The following is a 9,894-nucleotide window of genomic DNA, read 5'->3' as shown; positions in this document are numbered from 1 at the left end:
TCAACATTTGCAATATAAGCATTTGCTCTTCAATATTGATGAGCTCCAACTTTAATGCAGCGGTTCTAACTTGGTCGCCATTGTTTACTGTGACCGGAATTCGGCTATAACCCCGGAAACCACACAGCCACACAGACACACACCCCTGGCGGCATGGCGGTTAATTGCAGAGCAACATGGTCCCTCGACGCAGAACTTCGAATGCTTAACGACGGCGTCACGACGTGACGGAGAACCATAAACTAGGCTTTATGAATAACTATGTATCAAACAACTTCATAATTGTTACCTAAATCCCTTTTACTCCACTGTTGAGAAAGGGTCACCTTATTGCCTTTGACAATAAACTGGGTAACAGTTCACACTGTACTGAGCAGGAGTCGGTGTGAGTGCTAGAGTGAAGCTATACTCATCCGCTCATGCAAAGAAACAGAAACAGAGAGAAGCTGTTTTTTTTCCGTGGAGATAGCACATCCGTTAACTCTGGACCTTATCGGCACTCTGGGTTTTTACTACTGTCTTATCGGTTCCCGTTTAGAACCGGGTATCGGGGGGGGGCATCCCTAGTTACAAGACAGATTCAAATTGACTCCTTTGCATTTGATTGGGCCGCTAAACAGTGGGCGGACTTTGAAGGTAGTGCCATACAGAGCTGCAGACAACTGGGGCGCCACACGCACACACCCATCCTGCCTTGATTGATTTTTTTTTGGGGGGGGGTTAAAAAAAAGGCACTTTCGACTTTGAAACTGGATTACCAGAGATGAAGATTACGTTTAAAAAAAAAACATTCTTTGAACAAACTGAGAATATTCAAAGCTGATGATTTTTTTAAAGTTCATCCTTCCTATTTTGCAATAATGCAAAATCCCTTTGCCAGTTGAAATGGTGCAGATGCTAACAGTCAGATGTGTGGGAGGATGTGAGTGAGTGAGTGTGTGTGTGTGTGTGTGTGTACATGTCTGTGAAGGGGGTTAACCACAAGATAACAGAGATAGTCATGACCGCTGACCCCAAGTGACCTCTGTTAATTAGAGGAAAGCCTGTAATGACACAGAGCTCGACTGTCCGCCGACCTCAACGGTCCTGTTGTCTGTTGAACAACAAGAGACCCTGATAGCCCCACCTGTGAGGTATTCTTTTATTCATTTGGTGTTCAGCACATGTTGCACAACGGATGATGCATTTTCAGCTAAGGATATAACAGTAATTGAAAATATACAATGTAAAATCATAGTAATTTAGAGTTTTTGTTAGATTGACTTCTCTCTCTATCCTCTGAGGTTCCCAAAAACATTTTACACAGACCTACCATTAAGTTTATGGTTTCAAATCTTATGACACATGGAGATTTAAAAGAGTACCATCTGCTTTATGTCCGGTAATAATACTTTCGGGATGATATTCTCTGTGTATTTTTTTATATTTTATCATATATCCTCCATTTTAAAGGACAACGCCTCGAACATACCCACTGACAATGAGGCCTGTTAACTCAAACCCAGTGTGTGTGTGTGTGTGTGTGTGTGTGTGTGTGTGTGTGTGTGTGTGTGTGTGTGTGTGTGTGTGTGTGTGTGTGTGTGTGTGTGTTTCTCCCAGGAGGGATTATGTATCTGACCAGCCAAAAACAGGGTCTGTCATTGTTGCATTCAGATAGTGATTCAGCAATGTTCCTCAAGGTTGTCACATACACATATACTCACATCTAAAAGACTTAAAATGGAATGCTGGTACAAACATACTTATGTAATATAATCAGAACTGACTAAATGGTTGCTGTTAGCATTTATTCTGTAAATGTGATTTAAGACATCATCCTCCAGAATCCATTACATGTTATTCTTTACTGGCATCCAAAGTCTCTACAAGTACATCATTATATAGTTTTTTTCAGAAAGAATACTCATGGTTTTCCCATGTGACAACAATTTCAGTTGAAATAATGTGAAACCATTGCCATTTGCACGCGTAGTTTGAGGGTAAACATGATGCCACCTTAAGCTGACTCCACCTTCAGTCGTCTAAGCTGTATAAAGAAGGTAGAATCTGTTTCTCCCTCTCACTAAAAAAGTCTTATAGGACGTTGAGCCAACGAGATCCGATATCGCCTTCATCTCGGGAGGGTTGAGCCTGCGGACACAGAGGGGGCTTCTATCCCACAGAGCCCTGGAAAAAGAGTCTTGTTCAGCTCCTTCTTCATCCCCGGCTCCGACTATGTACTCCGCAGGCTTGGAGATCCTCGGGATGATCCTGGCCGTGGCCGGCTGGCTGGGGGTGATGGTGACCTGCGGCCTGCCCATGTGGCGGGTAGCCGCCTACATCGGTCAGAACATCGTCATCTCCCAGGTGATCTGGGAAGGCCTGTGGATGAACTGCTCTGTGCAGAGCACGGGCCAGATGCACTGCAGGGTGCACGACTCCATGCTGGGGCTGCCGGTGGACCTGCAAGCAGCTCGCGCTCTGGTCATCGTCTCCATGGTGCTGTGCATCGCGGGCATCGGACTGTCGGTGGCCGGCGCCAAGTGCACCAACTGCAGCCGCAACGTGAGCAGCAAGCCACGGCTTGTGGTGACCGCCGGAGTGACCTTCGCGGTGGCCGGACTGCTGCTGCTGGTGGCTGTGTCCTGGACGGCGCACGCCATCGTCCTGGGCTTCTACGACCCGCTGCTGCAGGAGACGGGGAAGAGGGAGTTTGGGAATGCTCTGTACTTTGGCTGGGCTTCCTCCTGCCTCCTCATACTCGGGGGAGCCCTGCTATGTTGCTCCTGCCCGCCCACGCCGGCTACCGCACTGAGCGGTGGCGGCTCCGTGGCCCCCCAGGCGGACTACTCGGCTGTCAAGATCATGTCAGTGAATGGATACCCCAGAAGAGACTATGTTTGAACATGTGACATGTGAAGATACGATGACCGGTGTGTGCACAGCAGGTGGATGTTTGGTGGCATAGATGTTAATGCAGCATCGTGGATTTGGACATAAAGTATGACATTAGGTTTAAAATCACTGATGCATGCTTCATGATGTGTTTCTGTAGTGATGGGCATCTTCGATTGCTTTTAATTTTACTTGTAGATTTTTACAAGCTTTTTTTTCCCCAAGAAACATTAAGATGGTGTCTTATATTAAATAAATACACAATTCCTGTGCAATTTACTTCTGATTAAAGCAAGTTTTATGCAATGTTACAAACAAAAGAGCAAAACTTCATGGTTTTCATGGTGAAGATTAACTTTGTTCCTCTTTCATGCCTAAGAGTCAGGAATTAACTGTTAAATTAACATTAGTAACATGACAACTCTGCCTGCATGCGTTATTTAGGGCGGATGCCAGCTGTAGATCAGAGTCTGACCTATAAGAAGTTCCACGGCAAAATTAGGTATTTTATTTAAATGCAAATGAATGAACAATGGGTGGCTTGTTTCCGAGGAGCACCTTATGCTTCCCCTTCTATTGTAGCCCGTCCTCTATTTGCGAGAGCGAAACCGAGGCGGAGATAAAAGTTTCCTTCTGCTGGAGTATGCAACCTGCACTGTAACTGAGCCACAAAGACCCTATTGATCAGACGCCTTCCCACTGTTTACTTTAGTCAGGTTGGATTCACTGTATTGAAAGTGCATCGAAAGTCTCAAAGAGTTAATGAACATTTAAAAAAATCTAAATGACAAAACAAAAGAAGATACTTGAAGAAAAATAAATTAGTAAAATTCCTTTGGATTTGTTGTAGAAAGTTGCTAACACCTCAACAGTGCTGCATTCAGGGTCACCTAAATGTGTTGTGTTCTTTTACAAGCCTGTGCTACTCCTCAGGGCTTCGTCCCTGAACAACACTTCTACATTTTCAATCTGCATGTCAATCTGTCAACAGAGCAGTAGAGCCAACAGGACAAAGCCTCCTTTTGAGACTTCCCAAAATCTCATTCAGAACCATTTTAGAACATACTACAATGTATAGAAGACATACAAGCTTCCATGGCAATTTACCAGCAATACCAAAGCGATGAAAGTTCGAGAAACAAAGATAAACATAAAAATAATTCCTTGCTTTCTTAACTTGCTTTGGCTTGAGAAATAAGGTTATTGATCGAAAAGGAGAGGCTTCTAAATATCCCTTAAACTCCCTCTGTTAAACTCCTGTCAGCAGGGTCTGTGAGTGACCACAGATCCTGCTGACAGGAATGTGTAACTGAGCCCATCTGTGCAGTCATGTGTTACGGGAAAGTGCAACAGCCCAGTCCCACTAGCTCCCACGTCACAGGAGTTCCAACGAAAAGCAACCACAAACGCTGACATTAGCTTTGCAAGCAAGGCGTGCGTAAATGTGAGCACATTACCTCATGACCACCATGAGACACTTCTTAACCAAATCTAAACCAATCCCTCAAATAGCATTAAAATGTGCCCCAATGGGCCCCAATGAGACCTCGCCTGAATTTTCTGAACTAAAACCCTCTCTAACGTTGTTCTGCTTCACTTTGTCAAAGTATACAGAGAAGATGTTCACATATTGTGTTATGATTTGGGTTAGAGTTAGACCTTACAGCTGCATCATTTCAAAGAAATAATTATCCTGAAAGTGCTTTTTTGGAACTGAAACCTTTTAATTTCTCTTAACCAGTAACATATAGACTGATATTTATCTGAACAAAATTGCACATGTCTACCTTTTATTATAACACCAACATTATTCAAAAACAAAACATTATTTAAAACAAAAAGCCCTAGTGGTTGCAGAGATACACCCTTTTTAGTTTGGGTATGCACTTTTCAAGCAGACGCCTAAAAATAGGTGGGTTTTTAAATAATGTGTGTGGATTTTGCGCAATCAGACTATAAATTGGTAGAGGTGCTGTTTAGATTGAGAGTGTGATGAGGGGTCCTGGTCAAACTCCTGGAGGTCTGAGTGTGCACGGAGGAGGGTAGTTTTCCGTGGCATGAGCAAATGTTAAATTGAGGTGGAATCCCATGATGCACTGCGACCTTCAGAGCAAGGTCACTGATAAGACCCCCCTTGTTGCACAGGCACACAGACAAATTGTCTGACCCACTCTCTAGAATCATCTCTGGAAACCTGTCTATGTCCTCAAAGAAATGCAGACGCTGTCCATAAATTATATTCCTGTGAGCCTTTCACGTGCAGATGCTGTATGTTCAGAGGGGTTTTGTCTCGTTTGTATTGCAGTTCCTGCACTTGGTCTCAGTTATTAACATCCCATGATCACCCGAGGCAGCTGGGGAAAGTTCTGTTTTTAGCATCACGTAGCAGCATTCACGCCCAACATCCTTACGCATTATTGAATCATCTTGTGGTTTCGGGATGAAATTATTTTAAATTATGGTAAATGATGATGGTTACAGTAAATGTAAACATCATCATCATTTTATCGAATGAATTTGAAGGATACAGAGGCTCTCACCGGGCAGTTACAAAAACACTCTTCAGATAATCAGAGTACTCCCACTGGTTTCTAAAGAACGAGCATGATCAATTTGTTCCCACGTCCGAGTTGTTAATAACACAAACCATAAAATGATGCAATATTTCTTGTCAGGATTCAATTCAGAATTCTTAACTGACTCATTTGTCAGAGAGGAGTACAATGAGAAAACCAACGGGAGTTGATTTGTGCCTTCCACTTTCAATCATTCATCCTCCGTTCTATACCATGTCTGTCATTCTTTAACTACTCCACCTTAGAACAGATACTCTGTTTACTCTCCCCTCACCCAAATATGGGGGAGAGCTACCGGGGCGAGGAAGGTGGATGATTAAGCCGAGGTCGTTCACATACCACGACTGGGCGATTTGAACTCTTCTGTGGCCAATAACCAAGTGGCTCCACCTTCTGCGCTAAATAAATCTGCTGCTTATATGAGGAATCAGCGCTCCTGGGAATACTCATTCAACCTGCTCCTGAAGACTTAAAGAGAAAAGACCTCTGTGCACTTTGTCTCACACAGAGCTCAGACATGCCTTCAGTGGGACTGGAGATACTTGGAGTGACTCTGGGTATCCTGGGATGGATCTCGGCCATTGTATCCTGCGCCTTGCCCATGTGGAGAGTGTCAGCCTTCATCGGGGTGAACATCGTGACGGCGCAGACCACCTGGGAAGGCATCTGGATGAACTGCGTGGTCCAGAGCACGGGTCAGATGCAGTGTAAAATCCACGACTCCATGTTGGCACTAAGCGCAGATCTCCAGGCCGCCCGCGCCCTCACCATCATCTCTATCTTGGTGGGCATCGTGGGAGTCATGGTGGCCATGATGGGGGCGAAATGCACTAACTGTGTGGACGAGGAGTCGGCCAAGGCCCGGGTGATGATAGCCGCTGGGGTGGCCTTCATCCTGGCTTCCGTGACCCAGCTGATTCCTGTGTCGTGGTCTGCGCATACCATCATCATGGAGTTCTACAGTCCGATCATACCCGAGACCCAGAAGAGGGAGATTGGTGCGGCTCTGTACCTGGGCTGGGCTGCAGCCTCATTTCTGCTCATTGGCGGCGGCATTCTCTGCTCCAGTTGCCCCCCGCAACCTGAGAAAAGGTACGGGCCTCCATCAAAGATGATGTACTCCCAACAAACTCGGTCGGTCGCCCCAAGTGGTTACGATAGGAGAGACTATGTCTGAGCTTGCATCTGCTCTCTTCCTACCCTTTAGCCATCGTGGAAAAGACTGCTCAGAGAGAACTGGAGAGGACAGTCATCTTTCTTATAACATATCTTGCTTCACGCTGCGATGGAGAAAACTTCAATATCCATGCCGCCATATAATGTATGCCCTTTAGAACAACAGAGCCCAAGTCAAACTTGTTTTCCTATGTTAAATATTTTGTGTGTAACTTTAAGGCTGCTAGAAGCACTGATGCTAACGACCATATGTTAGTGATGTGGTGTGCTGTGTGACAATAATTGTTGAATTTGTAAATCAGATCATCTGAAATGTTTTGTCTAAGTTGTCTAAGATAAGATTTTTTTCATTAAAAAGGCCTTGTTTTTTTACTAGGCTGTCTGTTTCATCATCATTTTTTAAGCTGAGAAGGTGAAACATTGGGTATTTGAAAGATCATATAAAATATTAATATAAATAATATAAAAAGCACTCAGGTTGACTCATTGTGTCCATTGCTTTTATTTTGATGGGCCTTTCAGGTCATTGTAGGTTGTACATTTGGCTATACTTTTTATAACATAACAAACACCCATAGAGAAATTGGAACAGTACTTAACAAAAATAGATTACGTAAAACAGGTGCAATGGGATCGTCTGACACACCCTGCACACCCAGCCATTAGGCTGACGACTGGGAGTCTCTATCACAGCACCCACCTGGCTGTCTCCCACATGTCTGTTGGCTTTATGATAACAAGAACCGCTACTTTGTCAGCTTCCCCACACTCAACTATCTGAGCTGCCTTCTCAAACAATGGACCTGTTTCATGTCAGAGGGGGAGAGACTGTCAACACTAAATGGGAGGGGGGGTTCTAGGGAGACAGTCCCAGGCCCGAAGAATTTCAAGGGCATTCTGCAGAGTCATTAAGGCCCATCAAACATAACACTGTTGTCAGGTGAAAGCCTCGTAACTCCAAGTTAAAGGTGGGCCGTAGCCCTTTAAGCCCTAACCATAACTCTATACCCTAATCTTATTTATTGTTTGAGTTGTGTTTAGAGATTGTACATGAGGATTATATATTATTGTAGCCCTGATTTTCATGTTACATTTGATACTCAAAGAGTTGGGATCCGTAAAGTTTAAGGGTTCAGTTTCCGGACAGCATTCTTTTTTCATTTGTTCAGTGAGGAGAGCGTATGTGGGACCGCTAAGAGAAGAAGCGCTGCACACAGCGTTGTTTTTCAGAGCGTTCCCGATTGTTTTGTGCAGATAGTAGCCAAACATATAGTAACCAATGTTAATGTCAGAACAGAGACGCCCACTGAGGTTCGGCTTCCTGTTTCTGTGTCACGTGGGTCTCGGCGTTGCACCGCCCCGCTGTGGAGACTAGATTGCAAGTCCTTTAACTCCAATGGGAGAAGTGAACGTGCCCACAAGTGGACGATGCACTCATAGCTCTGTCTGCGCTCAGAGTCTCCTCTCTTCAACCCTCTGTGTGTGTGCAAGTGTCGACGAACCTCTACATCAAGTACCCCTAAACAGCAGCGTCTCCAGGCATTAAGCACCGCCTCTTTGCCAGTGGTCGGCGTGATGCAGCACTCCGGAGGTTTCTACTCATCCAATCATCCCTTTCAGTCATTCTACAGTATTGTTCTTCAGTATTTAGATTTTTATTTTCCATTTTTTTATGCGTGTTTGTAACTCCAAGGGGTTAACATTATTTACTAAAAAGAATATCCGACACAGAAATTGAAAACCGAATACCTACCCAATGAACTAATAAGCAAATAGTCAAATATTGTGGTCCAGCACTTATTGGTCATATACGAGCTTTTTACTACTTCTTTGTATGCTTTCTAAAATAAAACTGCAAGCTAAAAGCACGCTGAAGGGCTGGTGTTTTGGAGGTTTTCACTACACTGATGATAAAAAGGTCCAGAGGGTGTTACTGGTGAACAAAGGTCAGGCATTATTCATTTATTAGCCATTTTATTTTTTAAAGCAACATCATCAAACCTGCAGAGACAATCTGGACGACTAATTATGAGGAAGTGATCTCTGAGTTACTGAAAACGTTTTCAGTGATTATTGAATGCGCTCATTTTTGATAAAGCATAAATGTTCCACACAGATTCTGGTCAGCAAGATAAAGAAAATAGTTTGTTTTACAGCAAACAAATCAATCTTTTTTACCTTTCATATGTCCATGAAATAAATAAATAAACTTTTATTTTGAATCATACATTAAGCCTAAATCCAGCTTGGAACTGTTTATTCAACACATGCAACAGTAGCATGCCCTTTCAGCTGTGAAAGGCCTCTTTGTGGCCAGGCCCATTGTGAAGCTGGCCATGTAAGCCGATAGCAGAATGTGTCCAGGTACTTCCTCCCCCTTCGGTGATGTCAGCTCCTTCGAGGACTCCTCCCCTCCACCTGATATGCCTTATAAAGGATACTGGTGAAGCTGAGGCAACAGAACTCCACACACTCACAGATGTGAGGCCTGAAATCATCTTGATTACTAGTTGGATCTCTGGTTGACTCTTTCAAGATCATCTTTGCAGATTTACTTTCTTCTGTGATCTCCTCTCAGGTGTGACACACATTCAGCAGCAGAAGAGGAAGACGTTTCAGTATGTCTATAGGGCTGGAGTTGATAGGCATCGCCCTGTGCATTTTGGGATGGATTATCGCCATCTTGGCGTGCGCCCTCCCCATGTGGAGGGTGACGGCCTTCATCGGCAGCAACATCGTGACCGCTCAGATCATCTGGGAGGGCCTGTGGATGACCTGCGTGGTCCAGAGCACGGGCCAGATGCAGTGTAAGGTCTATGACTCCATGCTCGCCCTCTCCCAGGACCTCCAAGCTGCCCGCGCCCTCACCGTCATCTCCATCCTGTTATCTATCGTGGCAGTGCTAATCTCCATCGCTGGGGCCAAATGCACCAACTGCATCGACGATGAGGCATCCAAGTCCAAAGTGATGATCATCTCTGGGGTCTTTTTCATCGTTGCCGGGGTCATGCAGCTCATTCCTGTCTCTTGGTCGGCCAACACTATAATCAGGGACTTCTACAACCCTTTGCTCACTGACGCTCAGCGGAGGGAGCTGGGGGCCGCTCTGTACATCGGCTGGGCGGCAGCTGCCCTCCTGATTCTTGGTGGTGGACTGCTCTGCTGCTCCTGCCCGCCGCGTGAGACCAGGTACAACCCTTCACGAATGGCTTACTCTGCCCCGCGGTCCGCAGGTGGCCCAGGGTTAGAAAGGAAAGACTACGTATGA

General features: G+C 44.9%; 3 protein-coding genes across 3 annotated transcripts; all 3 read left to right on the top strand.

Annotated features, from left to right (window-relative positions):
• Positions 1-2,214: 2,214 nt before the first annotated feature.
• On the top strand, positions 2,215-2,883 carry LOC306742369 (claudin-4; the record flags this gene model as incomplete). The annotated part of the gene is made up of 1 exon (XM_079224738.1): positions 2,215-2,883. One exon carries the CDS (start codon positions 2,215-2,217, stop codon positions 2,881-2,883), a length of 669 nt encoding a protein of 222 aa, XP_079080864.1.
• Positions 2,884-5,967: 3,084 nt separating this feature from the next.
• Positions 5,968-6,627, top strand: LOC306742370 (claudin-4-like; the record flags this gene model as incomplete). Its single annotated transcript, XM_079224739.1, has 1 exon — positions 5,968-6,627. One exon carries the CDS (start codon positions 5,968-5,970, stop codon positions 6,625-6,627), a length of 660 nt encoding a protein of 219 aa, XP_079080865.1.
• A 2,619-nt stretch (positions 6,628-9,246) lies between these two features.
• Positions 9,247-9,894, top strand: LOC306742371 (claudin-3-like; the record flags this gene model as incomplete). The annotated part of the gene is made up of 1 exon (XM_079224740.1): positions 9,247-9,894. The coding sequence occupies one exon, from the start codon at positions 9,247-9,249 to the stop codon at positions 9,892-9,894; it is 648 nt and encodes a 215-aa protein (XP_079080866.1).

The sequence above is a fragment of the Taurulus bubalis genome (genome assembly GCF_910589615.1).
Source record: "Taurulus bubalis genome assembly, chromosome: 10".
NCBI lineage: Eukaryota > Metazoa > Chordata > Actinopteri > Perciformes > Cottidae > Taurulus > Taurulus bubalis.
Note: the sequence above shows the minus strand (reverse complement) of the source record. Positions and strands in the feature narration are given on the sequence as shown.